Raw genomic sequence first — 19,024 nt, 5'->3', positions numbered from 1 at the left:
ATGTCAGACACAGCAAGGTTAGAGCTGAGCTTCATCTCCCTTGTACAGGAGCAGCCATTCACCCCTTTACAGGGCCTTTCAAGCACCTGAGTGCACACAGCCCCCCTGAGCAGTCCCACAGTCAGCTCCTGCAGAGCCCTGCGTTCAGGCACGGGCAGGGTAGTGGCAGGAGCCCACAGAACCCAGCAACATCACACCATGCACTGGGGCAGGCAGCACAGGGGAACCTGGGGGCTGGGGAGTGTTTCTGCCTCCAAGCAAGGCTGGGCTTGGCCCATCTGCTGCAGACAAGGCCCTTGGGGCTGCCACACACAGCAGCAGCTCCTACTTGACAAGTCACTGTAGCTCTACCATGGCCAGAGCTTCAGGGTGAGTAGTAAAGATGACAAGCTCGTGGTTTGAGCCCATACAAACATGAAAACCTCCACGCTGCCCAAAGAAAAAGCCTAAAGACAGTAAGAAAACAAGATAGAATTGGGAGTATGATAGAGATAATTAAACTGGGGCAAGGACTGTTTTATCACTTGTGTACTTAGGAACAGTAACATTTAAAGGGCAGAAGACGTATGTGTGCACACAGCAAGCCATACTTGCTTTTCTTTCCAGCTACCATGTTCCACAGAAAGCAACACTACTGGTTCATCCAGGGTTTACCCTGAGCAGTGAGAGAGGAGAAGAGGTTTGAGTAATGACCTCAAAACAAAGGAAAGCTGTTCTTCTACAATATGCAGCTTCCTTCCCAATGCTGGAAAGAAACTCAAGTGGCAGGGGAAGCCTGAAGCATGATGGAAAAAAACATTACCCAGAAATGATATAAAACAAAACTTAAAGCTTCAAAACAAGTGCAGAGATCCTTGTTTGGCTAGTTTTGGCTAGTTTTAAGTGCCAACTCCGCTGTGAGAACTTCAGCATAACAGAAAAATCTGCACAGATTGCCTGTTGGAACCAGATCTAAGTGAGCTTGGAAATAACAGAATTCACACTCTTCCTTGGTTGCATTTATTGTGCATGAACTTCACAGTCACATTTTACTGCTTTTCATAGAAATAATATAAATTGACATACACAATCACATCAAAACCTGAGCTCTAAAAACAAACAACTTTATTTCTTACATGTATATTATAAAATTCTGGCTGCATTTTCAAGAAACAACAGCTATGGAGAACAGTCTAGTGTTGGATAGCAGCAAAACTTCTGATATTTATTTTCCTTTGAATGAGACAAGCCCCAATATTTGTTGCACTCTAAACTGTCTAGATACTTCTAAAGTTGTGCCCTAACACCAAAGTAGGATGAATTAGTTTTCCTTTCTTATATTCAACTACAAGACTACTCCTCTTAAGAGTCTTCTTCCCAGTTTTGATTAGTGATCACCCTATCCCCACTGAGGTATTGGCATCTAAAATAATTCTTTGTCTACACTGGCAGACAAAATAGTACCCAGAAAAAAATGTTTCTTTCACCAGCCTTAATTCACCATAAATTAAAACCAAGAACTCTTGTTTCTTCAACTTCTAAAAGACCTTTCCTTTTTCTGCTGTTTTCCACTTCCCCACATATACCATTTCAGCTTTTGAATCAAGATGCTGACTTTTTTGAAGAGCCAAAGTGAAGAACAAGTATATATATAACAGGCATCTTTGACAGCATTCTTAAAAGCATTGAACACAAGTTAGTTGTCAGATCAATGGAAAAGTTTATGCTCAAGTACTTTTGCTTTGTTAGTTCATCTGGCAGAGTAGGAGTCTTGTTACTAACACAAACTCCTAGTAATGGTATAGTTATCAGCTTTGATGATCAGTTTTTAAGGATAAAACTCTTAAGAGTGTTAAAGCCATAATTTTGAACAATTGTATATCATGGCATGGTTTTGTATTGCAAACTTGTATGCGAGATTTACAGTTTTAGGGCATCCACCACTTTATAATCCTTAACTGGATGCCGAATTTCTCCACTTACCTGACAAAGGAGAAAAGGAGACATCTAGAAAACAAGTATCTGTATAGGACTAATGAAGTACACCACCTCTTATCCCTGGAAGAAAAGGGAATCAGTGACAGAACACATCTAGTCTCAACTTCAGCAATAGAAACTGCATATACATCCCTTGGAAAGTCAGATTTTTCTAGAGAACGAAGTTGAATTCCAGAAATATAAAATACTTTGGTAGCACGAAGCTTAAAGTTTACACAGCAGTATAAAATAATAGCAACAACTGGGCAAAGTTAAACCATTAACTCAGGTCCAACTTCAACTTATGAGGAATTAAAAATCCTTGAAGCTGCTGAACTTTTTTCCAGAACTGATGATTTGAAGAGAGCCAGAGTGTCCAGTTGTAACAGGTTCATAGTGTATGGAGCTTATCCTTCTAGATCAACTTCTATTTCAAAACATGAAGGATGATTGAAGAGTCACATCTGTACAAATCAGTCTGGATATTAGATTACTTCAGGTTCCCCACCAGTGCTCCAGCAGCAGTTTTCCAAATGCTGTTAAGTTTTGATTTGCTGAGATGTTAATGCCAACAGTCTCTTGCTGAGCAGTGCATTGTGTCGCTGAAGATACTCTATTACATCCCCTTGCTTCTCAACTATCTCTTCTAAACTGGAGTTTTCCCTTGAAGGAACAAAAGTAAATATGGGTTTCAGTAAGTGACAGCAGCTTTCTAATATATGAAATGCCAGAACTAATTAACACATACTTAACAGTGGTTTCCTTTAGTTTCACTTTTGCTGGGATCAACTAATTTTTGAGGGAAGAGGCAATCTACAACACCTAAATGTCTAACTCTCTTTTGCAGGAGAAGGTAGGAATAGGAAGAGAAAGTGTGGCTGAACTTCATGCCATGTATGTACAACTGAGTTACATATTCCCTGCTAGACAGTTACAGAGTGAGGATCTTACTGTTCAAGAAACCAAGACAGACAACATGCTAGAATTGTAGTAAGAACCATGGAAACTTTCACACACACATTAGGAAGCTTGTTTTCAGCAGGCATAATATTGTTCAGCTGTGGAAGATCATAAGCTGTTTAAGACCGAAATCTCTTGATTAACCTGGGTTAGCATACATTATATGCTACAATATACAGCAATATCTGTCATGGCAGCATCAGTACCCAACTACCCTCCTCCCTTAAAATATATCCAGCTTCCAGATATCTCTCATTTTAACTCCAATAGTAACATTGCAACATTTAAATAAAGCTCACTTAATTGAGAAAGAAAAAGTACGTAATTTTGTCAAATCTAATTAGGAATTTTTAAGATTCAGCAAGATGAAGTACCAATGCCTGAGTGTAGTCTACTCTTTCCTTACATATTGTTTCTTCTCAGCTGACTCGGGAATCTGCCCTCTTAGTACACCTGTGAGAATCTTAGTGATGAAAAAGCTGTTCCTCAGCCTTTTACAGAGGAACACTGCCCATTTCATAGTTCTTAAAGTGCTGAGAAGGATATTGAGTGGAAAAAAGGTTAGGTCCAATAAAAAAATCTACTGCAGCTAAACTGAGAAAAGTAAAGAACATAAGTTTTGTAAACAGAAAACTTGCAACCTTAACCAATAACATGCACCACCAACTTAAGGCTCTCAATCAGTACCTCATGTTTCAGAGGTCATGATATTCAAAAAACATTCTTACAACAAGGTCAACTGAAGGGCTGACAGGATTCACTTTTCAATAGATGTTAACCCCCAAGGGAAAGAGAGTCAGAGTTGTATAGAGCTAAATTAAAATAATGGTTTTGCAATCAGTTCTCACAGGAAGTTTGCACTCTTTAATCAAAAATAAGCAGTCTTTTCCTCAGCTGGTCATTGTTGCACACACATCCCCTGGACATTTGAGAATTTCTCAGGGGAGAAGATGAATGAGAAAGAAATGAGGTCCACCATGCAATCACCATGGTTTTTATATCAAAATGGAAGTCAAACATGGTATCAAAATTCAAGACAACTCTAAATCCTTCCTGTATCCTGGATATCTACTTCCAAGTTCCATAAAAGCATGTGGATGTTGCATATGTGATACCAGGGGAAGTCCTGGTATCCCAAAGTATTAGTCATCTCTCATCAGTGAACCTTTCATGAATGCAGCACACAGAGAAGCGAGTCATAGTATATTAGAATTCAATTCAACCTCTAATTCAATTCTTATACAGAAATCCATGTTACTTTCAATTACTAGTTTTTATTAAGTCATACCAGACTGATTCAGCAACTGAAAAATGTTTGAGCAGTTGGCAGGTACACAAAGAACTAACGAAAAATAAGTCTCAGTGTCTGGGACAGCTTCAGTTACTGCTGGACAGCTTCTGCTCTGAGACCTTCCTTACTCTTCAAGTGCCCTCCACACCTTAAAAGCTCCTACCCAAACTCAAAATGCATTCCAAATCCATTGCTAGAATTTCATGTCCAACAGCTGGCACAGAACAGCTTTCTTCTTTTTCTTTGTTAACTAAGTTTTCTTCTTTGTCTATCAACTGGCTACAATATATTTCCTTCCCTGAAAAAACTGCCTGAAGCAGCTAGGCTTCTGTAGGCCTGCTTTAAGTAACAATATAAGACAACAATATTGTTCCTCAAACCCCATATAAAATTAACTAAACCAGATTAAGCACAGTTATTTATATTAAAGATTCATGTAAGCAGCCATAAATGGTCAAACCACCTTCATCCTTATGTTTGAGGATTTCTGTATTATAGTATGTAGCAGAGTTTCTAAGAGATGGAGGACATAATTTGTATTTGGAGTGAGGTGTGAGCAATTCCAGACTGGACCCTTTGGCCTGTGGGCTCCTTGGGTCTGTGGGACCTGTGGGCCTTTGTGGCGCAGTGGAAATTCAGGTTGTGGCGCAGCAAAAATTCACCTCTCTCTCTTAAGGTATTTCGGGTACTAAGGGGTGCTCACATGTAGATGTATGGTGTTAATATAGTAGCCACCTTAAGGCGGCAAATGTGTACATTGTGTGCCTTGTAATGTCAATAAAGTTGTAAGGAGATAAATATGGATGCACAAACGTCAGTACGACATTGATCACTGCATCAGTGTGGACGTGTTGTAGCTCGGTTCGACCTCTCAAAAGGATCCTAACTTTAATAGTATATCATCATTTACTATGGAGAAAGTACAAGACTGCTGCATCTCATCTCTGCATCTAAAAATGGGAAGCTTATGCACAGTTCCTTCAGAGCTGTTATTCTCACCTCTGGTTTAGCTGACAGGTTTAAGATTGCATGGAAGTCTGCAGGAAGTGATGCAATTCCATTTATGTTACCTATATACCGTGGCTGAACACAGCACAAAATTAATAAGGAATTCTTACCTGAATCCAACTTCTGAGGTAATGTGACTAGGATAGGCATACATCTTTTCTTCTTCAATTATGTCAGGTCTTGGTTTGGCACGATTGAAGTTGCTTATTTTCACTGCAAGAAAGCTTTATAAATTAGACGAAAAGTGCAAGAAAAAAACCACAGCAAAAAAAACCCAAACACCACTTTAACAACAGAGTCCAAATTACAAAAATCTGTAACAGATGGTCCTAAGATTACCTTAGGATACGAGAAAGAATGACAAAGGAATCTGAGAAATGGGAAAGCAAAAGCAGAATCTATTTCTACTCATTCCTGTAAGTGCTTTAATTTTAAGTCAGTGATAGTTTGGCAAGATGATTTATTTGCTGGTTCACTTTTTCTATTCCCCTCAGTCCTGCTGCTTAAAAGACCTGCATGGGGAAGCTTGAACACACTACTTAACATCTGCAAAATTTAATTTGCCACCTAAGAGAGGGTGAAACCTAAATTGCCTTTTACAGGGTACCAAAATTCAATCGCCAACTTCAGGCGAAACTAAGCAACATGCCATAAAAAATTGTAACAAGTTTTGTACTGGTAGCTGGTTCAGAACTTCTAGCTTAAGCTCTTCAATAAGTACTAGTATAACTAGACCAGCTGCAGTGAAGCAGCAGCTTGTTTGCCTGCTCAGACAAGGGCAGACTTGCTATAGAAAGCCATTGTGAACCTAGCAGTCTTGGCTATCAAAACCAGAAGTCATTCCTGAGCACCTGTGAATAAAGACTCAGGCTAAATTTAACAGTTGTAGAATGGGGATGGGTGGGAAAAGTTGTGGGCACCCTCTGCATTATTTCAAAAAGGAAGCTGAAAATATTTTAAGCCATTCAATGTCAGATGCTGATTCAGAGAAAATATCGAAATATTCAGAGTATGCGTTCAGAACTCTGCAGTTAGGGCTGTTTGTGAAACAATACAACTAATGCCACAAAAAACATTACAGTGCAGCTCTGTGAGAAATCCACACTACTGCAACAGAGAATGAGTGTCCTTACAAGCCAGTACTGTGATGGGGTTTATTACAGGCCACCCTGCTAAAACAATGCTAAGACCCTCCAGAGGTTAACTATGAGTTAGGCTCAAAGGTTAGTTATTTCTCTACAAATAAAACCACAAAGGAATGGATGTGGAATTCTCAACATGTGTTGTTTGTGGGAATGTTGGTCTTTATTCAAGTGATATTAGAAGTATGTGAGAAAGTAATTAAATACATATATTTAGTAAGTCTTTTAAAGCTTTACTCCCTATCCTAGCAGTAAAAAAACTTAGAATAGTAAGCTGACATTTAGAACTATCTGTATCATACTTCATTCCATGCACTTTTACCTCACTTGAACAATTTATACATGTCAAGTCTATTATAGGTCAATCACAGCAATTCCCTGTAGGTCTCTGAATCTCTGCATCCTACAGCTATATACACACACTGCAACATGGAGATGATTTTAAGGAAGGCAGTAGTCATTCACAGGACATTATCTATCATACAACTCAAACAGTTCCAACAAGCAAGAAGAAGTATCTAGAATTACAGTCAAGTATTCCTGATTTGTGAGACAGAATTATTTAACAGAAAATAATTCAGGTACATGAACCTTCTACAGTTAAGCATTTATGTCTCATTCTAATACTTAAATAATTATTTCACTGTGAAGAAACAATATGTGATCTGGTGCTGCCTTTACTCAAAAAATAGGAGTAACATGCTAATACAAAAAAAGAGTGGGCCAGTAGTTTTATTGTAAATTTACCTTAGTCTCCCCATTGTTACTCAGCTGATACTATCTCAGCAGTATCTGCTAAGTGCTTGCCGTGAAGAGGGGAATTCTAAACCTCAGTAGAGGGATGCCCTTAAAACTATTTCATTAAAGTAGCTTCATGCTTCCACCCAGTCACATACTCTGTTCTGTCTGAGACAAAAAAAAAAATCATCTGAATGTCATTATTACTACAGATTCTCACAGTACTTTAAAAATCGGCCAAATACATTTGTCTTGCCTCAGTACAGCCTTAATTTGATATTAAATTGTTGACAAACCTTAAAACCCACCACTACAAATAAGACAAACATGCAAGCAGTCTCTCAGCTAAACTCAACAAGCACTGGGATGGAAAACAAGAAAACAAATTACACTACCCACTGCAAAAAGCAACCTCGGGTAATTGGAAGTTGTCTTCATTATGCAGAAGGTGTACAGTCACATAAAAATTAACCCTAGTTTTGTACCCCAAGCTTTAGAGGATGAATTTTATGTTGCTTTCGGGCTGCTCAGGAGATAATGCAGCTGTTGGTAGAACAGCTTACTCCTTCCTAGCAATGCAACTCTTCCCCTTCGTTCCAGGATTCACTGGACTGGATTAACACTTCAAGCCTCTTTGAGCTGGAAAGCACAAAACTGCACCCCACAACTTCCTTGTACACAGTGGTTAATCAATCTGAAGGTCATAGGAATTGGCATAGCACAAGTCAGGAAACAATACCCTTTTGGTGACAAACAAGCAGAAAAATAGTTTAAGAGCTCTTACAAAAGTACAGGCTCAGACCTTACTACCATGCAGGTCATCTTTCTTGCACTTCATTTTTGGTCAAGGTAAGAGTCACACAATGTAGCTCTTTGAGCTCCATCATGCCTCAGGGCTAGAAATAGCATTTCTCTGGAATTCCTGACATTCTATTAAAGTTTTACAATTTATCTCTTATTTCCCGAAGTTTCCCAGGAAAGTAAGTATGCGTATGCAAAGAAGGGATGATCTCCAGCATTCCTGGAATAGTTTTCTAGGACTGCCATGATTGCATTCCCTCATCACTGCCTTTATTCTTCCAGAGGACGGACAGTCAGTCTACTTGAGTCATGCTGGGCCATTGAAGGGAAAGCCTGACAAACCTGCAGCATTCAGGCTTCTGCACACTTGTAAGACACAGACATAGTTTAGGGCTGGGACCTTATTTCTTGGTAGATTTTTGATGCTGTTGCAGGAGAGTCAAGAGTAGGTTTTATTTCCTAGATTAACAAGGTACTTGTTCAGTAGGGAGTATTTCTCTATGTGCCATAGGATTGCTGTGAACACACCAAAGTTTCCTTTGAAGCATTTACTGATAAACATTTTAGATAGTTTTACGAAGTTTAAAGGCGATTTTTATCAAGTCTTAGTAAGTTACACCAAACCTAAAGTAGACAACCTTACAAAGAGTGACAGCACAAGCAAAGCCTCACAGTTTTATAAAGTACTGCTGTGTTTTGATAGGACCACACCCTCCAAAACTCATGCATCTCTTAAATATTCATTACAGGGAATGTTCCATTTTAGTGTCAAAGAGAAACTGAAGCCTCTGGAGTGGGACCAGGGAAAGAGGAAGAGGCTGGATAAGGCACAATCACACAACCAGGTATGCAAACCCCACACTGTAAATCCCAGAGGCAGTTCTGACTAAACTAGCCAGCTCTTACTGTGCTTCACAGCTTGCTGTGCATGCATTTGAGAAACAGTGATAAACAAACCTCTTCACGGGACACTTTTTGAAACAATTAGGCATTTATTGCCACTTCAATGGATTAACAGCTTTGAGATAACACAGCTTTCATGTAGCAGCCCTTGGAACCAAATCAAGTCTGACAACCTTTCCCAATTTGTTTTGGATTTGCCTTAGTTCTCCTTCTACAAGCACAGAATCGTTTTGTATTTATAATGGTAGTTAAACGCCTTGGGGTACGCCAAGTGAACTACTGTGTTGGCAAACAAAAATACAGAGTACCAGCTATAACGAATGTCACGCAAGATGGCAACACTTGCCTCTCACCTGTATAAATCACTAAGCATGTCAGGGAACTAATCATCTCCAGGCTCAGCACTCCCAGGATAAGATACAGGTACACTTTGCTGTGATCAGGAAAGGAATGCTGCACTGATAGAACCAAGAGCAGGGCTGTATTACCTAGAAAACAAATGTGATATTTTACAAATTTACTATTGTTATTAGCTATCAAAAATAAATTAACACTTTCTTATCCTCTGTATCTGCATTAGGCTGCAACACTTCAGTAATGCTTTTCCATTTCATACCATACTTGCCCCTTGAGCTCATTTTCTTAACGAGCAAGCTTATACCTGCTGGTAGCAAAATGAGGTTTCGTTTCAGCATATGCCTGTAATGGTAGACAATTATGAGTTTTCTTATAGATTCTTCTGACTTAAAAAAACAAGAGTAGAAGAAACAGATTAAAAACATCTAAAATAGGTACATGGGTTTAAACAGTTTCTGGCTTTGTTGATGCTATCCATCTTACCCATTCTTTCAATTCTTAACAGATCACATCAGTCAGATGGAAATGAGGGTGTATTTTCCTTCAAGCAGTGAATTGAAAATATATTTAAATGAGGCTAACAGAGCAAAAAAACTCCCAAAACTGAGCACCCTCCTTTCAAAGCCTACTTCCATAGGCTTCCACTTGCCCAGATATTACCTTAATACTCGAACATTACTGGAAGTTTAACTGAAATTGGTCAAGTAGAAAAATACTGAGTTACAGGCCCAAAAATCTTATCTGATACCGAGTGTGAAGTGTTCTCTTCTTTTCTGTGAAAATGTTATAGCCAGTGTCTGGATAGAGAACTAAGTTTATAAAGACCGTTAAGGTAGCTAGGGAACTTTGTAGTTCTCTTTCCTACTGTGTCAGCCTAGTGAAGGAAATTGTATCAGCCATCATTACCATGGCAGGAAGCTTGCAGTAATGGAAGAACTACCTTCTGAACAACAGATGATCAAAATTCTACAGCACACACCTGATTGCATCTGAACATTCAGAGTTTGTCGAGTAGGGGAGAAGTGGACTCCATCTAAGACTGAAAGCAGGGCTGAGTATTGCCGATTACACTGCAACAGGCAGAAACAGTCCTTTTACATCATTAAGCCTCCTGTAGCCTGCTTTTGTCCCTGCTCTCCAAACACTTCCACATCTTCAGAGCTCTATCTAGTGGCCAGAGCCTGAAGTACTGTTCATTAATCAAGCTGACTTACCAAGCTCTCTTAGGGACTATGTGGAAAGAAAACTAGGTTTTTATTTAGAACAGGAGCATTTCACTTATTAATTCTGATAAAAAAGATCTACTCCAGGAGGGAGGTGGGACTATAAGAGGCAAAAATACTGCAAAAGCCACAGCTCTGCCCTTTTCCACTGCTATTTGTGGGAAAAATCCCCTTAAATTAGATGAATTTCAGACTTGAAAGTGATTTGTAGAAAAACTTCACTAGTTAATTGCACCAACGCTTTACAGCTAATCTTGCCAGAGATGTAACTTAAAAATATAGTTCAATCACTCCTATACACCACCTTTTGTCCACAGAAAGTAAAAAAATGCAGTCAGATATAAAGCTGAATGCTACAGATCCTCAGTGAAGGTCAGAAGATTGGTTATTACACTGAATTCAGACAGCTATTGGGCAACAAGCAATAATCCGTTTCTATGTGGATTGCTGAGCTTGAAAAGAGAAGGGCAGCATACTTCCTGGAAGGACTAGCAGTGTTACCACATATCCAACCAGACAACTGAATATGCAAATCAAGATCACTAGCAGTCAAACATAGACCTTGGTGACTGAATACTTCATGGCTGAAGACTAAATGCTAACGACTAAATGTTTTACTCAACCTCACATTTGTGAGCATTTTTGCACTACAAACGGTTCCTTACAACCTGCATCTGGCAGACCAGAAAGATCAGTATCAGAGGTTCATCTGATTAAAGTACAATTTGTAAGTGCTCACAGGCAAGTTTGTAAAAGTTCATAATACACAATACACAATTACACATAAAATGCTTAGTCTCTTATTAAAAAGCCCCAAGTTCACTACACCTGTGGCATGTATCAGCAGTGGAAGCCTTTTCAGATGCCTTGTTGATCGGTATATGGAGAAGTAACCTCTTCTTCTGACTCTGCCGTGGTGGTGCTGGACATAGCATTCAAAACAGACATGCAGAACCCACAGAACTACTTTTGCAATCATTATGACAGTCTGCACTTTAAGTGGGTGAGTGTAGTTTCCAGGGCACTTATCTTGGTTTGGATTGGGGTAAGAACAAAACATAGCTGCTAAAAATGCTAGAACAACAAATGCGACCTGGAAGAGAAAGGAAGAGAGAAAAATCTTTAAAGTCAACATTTAGCTATATATATATATGGAAAAAACCCTGAAACACAAAACCAGGATTATGTAGTTAATTCATTATGTTTTACTTTCTGAATTGATTTTGTTAGAGTTGAGGTGACATATAAAACATTAGACACTTGTTACAACCAATACATGTCACTCTGGGAACATACTATTAGCAGTCTCAGTCATGTGTAAGACTGACTTCCAGGAGGGTAACCAGTTTCCAGCAGTACAGAGCTGGTAATTGTCACCCATCCCAGAATTTCTACTGAATCAATTTCACCATTCCTCAAGTCTTCATAGTGAATTTATTTAATTTCTGGACTCTCCTTACGATGCTTTTTCACTTGATTTATGCTCCTATAAAGGAGAAATCACATCTTTTTTAGACTCATTCAGTTACACTTACTGCTGCTCTGTGGAACAGGCTCTTATCTTATTGGTACAGTCTATGTTTCCTTAAATTGACATTTCCTAAGTGAAAATCAACGCTTTCCTACAGCCACTGAAGATCATCGCCAGGTTGACATTCGCAAAGTGAATCATCATAGTAACTTGAAGTGAATTATTAACACTTAGGTAGGCATCTTTGCCAATTGGCAATGATTCTTTAGTATATTTACCATCATATTTTTCCATTTTACCTTTTTACTTCTGTCAGAAAAACCAGACAGATTGTCAGTCATATTGCACATATAGTCAGACTGTATATTTACTTATCCTTTCAGACTACTGCCATTATGCTGTAGTTTTCCCTGTCTTCTAGACTCCTCTCCAAATTTTCAGCATCAGCAGTGAGCATCAGCAATCTTTTGGCCAACTAGAAAGCAAAGCTGTGGATGCATATTACCTGGGGTATACGTATACACACAGGGCTTTCACAGTATTTACGAAGTTTTGTCACAGAAAATATTTTCTCTACTGTGTTCATTCAATGAACAAGAACAATATTATACTTTCTCATCCTAGTTCATTCTACAGAACAGATATATTCTTAAAACACAACTGTAAAGACAAACAAGTCCCACCAATACAGAAATAAATGGAGAGCTACTAATAAACAAAAGATTAAAAAATCAATTTGCCTCAAGTCTACAAATGAGTTCTAACACACTTAGCTTAAAAAAAAAAAGGTGTCAGGTGTTCTGCAGGTCATAACTGACAGAAACAGCACATTAGAAATGAAGACAGAGGAAAGCAACCAATTTTAACTTGCTGCCTTTGTTTCCATACTTAGTTCTATGAGTATTTAAAATCCAATCACCTCCTTTCCAGCCTCTTGAACTTATATTCCCTATTTTTGTACATTCTCAAGCAACACTCCTCACAAAAATTAACTTTTCAGAACCACTTAACTCTTGAGACAAACTGCCCTTAGCTTGCTCTGGTTGTGACCAGAGTTAAATAACTGGGGAGGGAGCAGAAAGAAGAATTATTTTCACATAATTGTCAATACCTAAAAAAGACATTACAGAGGACAGATATAATAGAAGGTGGAAGGAAAGAAACCCAAACCAAAATAGGAGTGTACCTCACATTATCCATAAAACCATTACTTCAAATACAAATTAAATATCATATTGTCTCGAGAAAGGTTAAGTTACTAGATTAAGCAGTTAAATAAGAGGAAAGTTTATAATTTCTTTAATCTATTATTTTACCACCTCCCTTTCTTATGAAGCTAAGAATAATTCAGCTATTTTATTTGACTGGTTTACTTTTTGGTTTGCCATTTTTTTTAATAGTGATACAATTAGTTCTACTCCTTCCAGGTGTCAGGAATGCATTTCAGTACAGAAAATGGCTCTATTGAACTGATACAAGCAGGAATGACCTAGCATTGCACCTCTACTAAATTACTACAGCAGTGTATACAAGAGGAAACAGGAAGCTGGCATTTAGAGCAGTATCTATTAAATATGTTTTGCTTGCATTGTTGGGCAGTTGGATAATGGTTGTTTCACCCTGGACATATTTTTACATACAAAAAGTTGTACTCATAAAGAATAGTATTTAAGTTCAATTTTGTGTATATGCACACACAGAGAGGACTAAGGAAAGACAAGAATAATATAAAGAAATTATTTCTAGCCTGTACACTTGACATTGCTCTCCAGCATCCTGATGTGAAGCCTTCAAAAAAGCAAGGCTTGGCAAAAGGAAAGGCACTCAAAAACCCAGTCCCACCACAGTCCAACATATCCTACCCACTTTCCAGAGCTGCATGTAACTAGGCAGCCACACCACAGCAGCTATTTTGTGACCTAAATCCATTTCTTGGCACGGGAAAGGGGAGAAAGAAATACTCCAAGTTACATACAAATTGCTTTAGAGAGGCATTACAGCTCTACTGCATAATACTATGATAGCTTCACTTCTCCAGGACATTTACGCCTTCGGCAGGTGTGCATTGGAAGTTAACCTGGCCTCTCTACACACTCCACAAGATTAATGCCTGTGTGCGGAAGCACAAGGGAAGGAAATCCAATGAGCTTGTTTTCCCCATCTCTCTTTTCAGTGAGAGACACAGTGCCACTCAAGGTAGTTATTATAACGGTGTTTTGCCAACAGAAAAGGATACTTCTTCATTTCACTCCAAGGACCAACTGGTCACTTGAAGCAGGTTCAGCAATAGCAACGAGACTTAACCTGTGAAAATGTGTGCTGGCAGATGCCATAGAAGTTTTCCATTTCACCTACTCACAATTTTCTCCATTTGGAGGAGAGAAGAAAAGGTGGGAAGAGAATAGCAGCAGTTTCCTAGGATCTGGGTGACTGACATTTGGCTGCATTGGTTATGGTAGTAGATAGCAAAGCCCCAAGGCTTGGCAGAAAAACAGTCACTGCTCTATTACCAACAGCAGACTTCAAGCGCCTTCTATAAGGGAATGGCACAGTTTTTCTGGTAGGGAAAGGAAATAAATCTGGATACATGATTTCCATTGGGAATTTTGGTAGCCTACTCAGCAACATAGCAGAGGTCTTTCCTAAGTCTACTTGACAGCCAGAGCGACATTTCTTGATACTACTACAAGGCTGACAAAACACCTACTCCTAAAATTAGAAGGCTAAAGCACATTGAGCAACTTTATGCAGCTGCCCAAAGAGAGACCTTAGAGGCTGGTATGTGCTTTTAAAGTCCTGGCAGGGAGCATTGTTTTCAAGAGCACTGGGCACTGCATTTTTTGTTTGAGATCAAATGAAGCTATAAAATAGCTCATGTCACTGGTACTATAGAATCATAGAATCCAGGTTGGAAAAGACCGTTAAGATCATCAAGTCCACCCTTCACTTAACACTACCATGTCCACCACTAACCCATGTCCACAAAATACATCAAAGTGCCATCTCAGACAGATCTTAGGCTCAGAGCTCTTCAGCCTTCCTTCTTCATATCTAGTTGCCACATACAAGCAAAAACAAGCCTCTTCGGCTTATCAAGGAAAAACTCATTACTAGGCAGGACTCTGTATGTTTCTGTCTACCGCTCGCCATAAATGCCTAGATACTGTTCAGTATTTGTGCTTCTTAACCTCCAGAATCAGAGCAGGAAGTAACATTTGGATTAATTTCTTTCTTCATCCACTACCATGCAATACCTCCCAAGCACATCCAGTTTTACTTGTTTAGTTACCTTCTCTCTGAAATTAGGTTTGCTCTAAGAAGGCACTGCATCAAAATTATCTCAGCACTTCTTTGCAATAATATTGTTTTAAAAATACATTTCCAACAGCATAGAAGAACTACTATTTAAAATGCTCTTCCTCCTAACAAGATGCGTCACAGCGCCAACTACCAGAATGAGAAGGCAGCAAGGATCTGATAGCACAGACACTATCAAAATTTATTGTCAAAGGGGACCTCACTGGTTTGGAAGAACAGCCAGTGTATGCAATTCACTGTCATATCATCAGAAGGCTGTCACATGAACAGCGGATTCTGAAGGATTCATAAGAGAGATAGCAAGTTTTCTTAGGGAAACCATGCTTCTTAAACTTACATGTATTAGCAACAGGAAATTGGCAAGGAGAACTGCTGGGATAGCATGAAATCTCGGCCTCAGCTGGGAATGCAATGTATGAGACGAAATGAGTGGTGCGTCCAGTAGAGGATCATCTTCCAAACTCTGTGTTATTTCCAAGGAACCCTGAAACAGAAGTGGAGGGAAAACAATAGCAACAGGTAAGCTCTAAAAGTAAAGTACAAAGGTTTAGGAATTTTCTGCTAGCAAATCAAGCCTTGAGGGGGAGGAAAATCCCACTAGGATTTTTCTTAAGAAAGCTCCTAAACCCTATGTAAACTCCCATCACATTTTTATATAAAAACTCAGTACCTGACAAATGCAACATTAACCTACTTCCTAGCACCACGCTGAGCCTTCAGGAACTTCAGGTTTTAAAATGTATTACAAGTATCTGAGCTTCAACCCTGAGAGATGTCAGAAGCAACAGTATGTTTACAGGAAAAGGTGACAAAGTCTCTCTCATATGCTTTTTACAGGTACTGCAAAACTATTTGTTATTCTTAGTTTTGTTCAACTACAGTTGGAGGCAACAACAAAGCTGCAGTGTAACAGTAACAATTTTGGGAATTCAGCCTCTGATACTGCTGACATGTCACAACACCTGCAGCAGTAACTAGAGCCGAACTTGGGCAGGAAAGAAGCAGCAGGTCACAGAGGGAAGAAGATGCTATTGAGTGCTGAGCAAAACATTCTCTGCCTACACTAGAGAGAATGCAGCATGTCCTCATCATGTTGGAGCCAAATATTAGGTCTTTGACTTCACATTCAGCTCAAATGTTGTGCCTTTCACTAAATACAAGTGTTCAAGGACAGGCTGGCTGGGGTTTTGAGCAAGCTGTTCTAGTGGAAAGTGTTCCTACCTATGGCAGGGGAGGTTGGAAAGAGATCCTTGAAGAACCTTCAACCCAAACCATTCTATGATCACAGAGTCAATACTCAACAGCTCACATCTCCCACAAACACAACAACTGTCCTTAGGACAATATCCTTTGTCTCATGGGAACAAGTGAGTCACCCTTTCTGCAATACCATGAGGGATTAGGGCACTCCTTCACAGGAAAAGCTTTATCAAAACTTTAACAATGCTACTTTCTCACAAGACTGGCTACAGTCCACCTTTGCATCCTAAAATACAGCTAGTATTAGAAAGCACTAGATGACATAAGCTCTTCAAATAGATTTGATTACAGACAACATGGAGAGAAGATATGATAATCCCATGCAGTCAATCTGACATAAGGAAAATCCAGTAAGTGTCCTTCCTAGCTGAAGCAAACACTGCTTTCATTTCACTGAGAGCAGCCAAAACCACAGATGTCAAAAGCCAAAATGTCTTAAATCCACACTTGTTTGGCACTGTTGCTGAGCACAGGTTAAAGCCTCTTGGCTCCCTGATCCACTTCCAGCATGTGACTGCTTCACAGCAGCCCATCGCCAGGAGAAGGAGGAGGGCAGGCAGGAACAAGCCACAGCCAGCAAGCCGTGCCCACGCAGGCTTCCAGCTGGGGCGGGGAGAAACATTCAAACAAACACGAAAACGCCGTGGCCATGCCAGCGTACAGCAAATAATCCAGAGACGGCACAGAGAGGAACCGCCTGTGGAAATATAACCCAGAAAACTTGAAGGAGCCACACGAGCAGCCCCGATTAGAGGCTAATAATCTCGCCTGAAAACAGGCCCAAAAGCCTCGGGGATGTTTCAAGCCCGGCCGGGGAGCGGCAGCGCGGGGAGCGAGGGGCCGCGGCGGCCTCCTCACTTCGGAGAGCGACACCGGGGAGGCGCCTCGGCCGGCGGCGCCCCCGGAAGAAGCAGATAAAGCCTCGGGCACCCGGGACGAAAAACAGGCAGGAAGAGGCGGAAGGAAGAGACGGCACGGAACACGAGACTCTCGCCCCCACCCTCAGCGGCAGCCCGGCCGCTCGCCCGGGCGGGGTCCCCGCGGCCACGGCCCCGCCCCGCTCCCGCCCGCCGCGCTCACGTTGTCCAGCTCCTGCCGCCGCCTCCCCGCCGTCAGCGCCATCGCCGCCTCCCGCCCCGGCGGCCCCGGCGGCGTTTAATGGGCGCCCCCGGCGCGGCCCCGCCGCCACGGGCTGGCCACGGGCAGCGCCGCCCCGCCCCGCCAGCGGCGCCCCCGGCCGCCATTGGCCCGCGCCGCGCCGGCCCCGCCCCGGGGCGTGGCCCCGCCGGAGGACGGCCGCCCCGCGCACGGCCGCGCCCCGCCCCCGGCGCTGTCCCGTGGCCCTGCTCGGGGCGCTTCTCTCGGCAGCCCGCGGCTGAATTCGAAACGGAGACCGCTTACAGCAGGCTCCGGGCTGGGGTCCCAGCGGGGCCGTGCCTGGGCAGGCTGCGCAGAGAGGGGAAAGCACCCCAGTAGCAGACGGCTGGTCAAAGTGTGGGGTAAAGGCAGCGTAGTGTTGGTGTCAGCTTGCGGCGCAGAGTATTTTCTCGCTTCCAATTGGTCTTGCAGGGACTGCTTGAGGAAAGGATGAAGTCTCTGCAGCTAGTGACTGTTTCCAGGAGATCTGGTTGCCCCTTCAGATCACGAAAAGTTTTAGCATTCATGAGGCACTTGATACATTTTCTAAGATATTTCTGACCCTGTTGTATATTTTGGGAAAGAACATGTTTTCTTTAAAACGTGTGCTTGGTAATTTCATTTTCTAACCCTCTGCGATCACACTGAGACAGACTGTGGCCACTCACAGTGCCCAGACTACTCTCATTATGGATCTCTGTCTTACTGACATTAACAGCCTTGTGTATTCTGGATACTCTTCAACCACCTAGTCGTGCTTAGTTATTATCTGGCAATTTTTGTTAGCCTCTCTGACATTTTTCAGCTATAACCTCTCTGAAATGAGAAGGATCTGAATGACACACTATTCAAGCACGTGCAAACTATGAATTTCCAAACCAGCATATTATCTGTTATTTGCTTTGTTTATCTGCTAATGTTTCTTAACCTTCTGTTTTTTCTACATGATCATCTCTTAACCTTCAGCTAATGCTAGTGAGGACTCTGAAGAGGATCAAAGCTGTAACGGGGGTCTGAAAGACAAGTAAGATTGTATCCTCCCCAGATAGTAATTGTTCTATGATACTACTATTTAAGAGAAGCCAGGACTGTCAGCCTGAACAGCTGCACTGGCTCTGTCTCTCTTGAAAGCATGTTGAAGGGGTGAAAACTGCTCTTGAGCTATGAGCTTCTTCAGAGAAGTTCCAAATTTCTTATCTCAGTTTCTGTGACTTTCCCTGGCTATCTTTTTCTAGGAAAAATACTCAACTGAAACCTCCCACGCAGAGCATTTACATCCGTCACTTGCCTTCATTTGTTCTTGTTTAATACAGATACACACATTTAATTACCTGGAAAACCATCTTAAATTAAAATGAAGCCTTAAACTTGCTGGTTTGACTCAGGTAAAGTCCAGCTTCTGTGGTAAGAGCCTGCTCTGTTCCAGTTTCTCAGCCTAAATGTTCCTTTTCCCTCCTCC

The 19,024-nt window shown here is 41.0% G+C and overlaps 1 protein-coding gene across 1 annotated transcript; it reads right to left on the bottom strand.

Moving 5' to 3' along the window:
- Positions 1-985: 985 nt before the first annotated feature.
- TMEM192 (transmembrane protein 192) lies at positions 986-17,612 on the bottom strand. Its single transcript, XM_066317631.1, has 6 exons — positions 17,509-17,612; positions 15,506-15,652; positions 11,208-11,472; positions 9,153-9,287; positions 5,326-5,428; positions 986-2,619 (listed from the first exon to the last, which is right to left on the bottom strand). The coding sequence occupies exons 1-6, from the start codon at positions 17,548-17,550 to the stop codon at positions 2,496-2,498; spliced, it is 816 nt and encodes a 271-aa protein (XP_066173728.1). The 5' UTR covers positions 17,551-17,612; the 3' UTR covers positions 986-2,495.
- Between the last annotated feature and the right edge of the window lie 1,412 nt (positions 17,613-19,024).

Source organism: Sylvia atricapilla, chromosome 4, assembly GCF_009819655.1.
Source record: "Sylvia atricapilla isolate bSylAtr1 chromosome 4, bSylAtr1.pri, whole genome shotgun sequence".
In the NCBI taxonomy this organism is placed as follows: Eukaryota; Metazoa; Chordata; class Aves; order Passeriformes; family Sylviidae; genus Sylvia; species Sylvia atricapilla.
The sequence above is the reverse complement of the archived record's forward strand: the minus strand, read 5'-3'. Positions and strand labels throughout refer to the sequence as shown.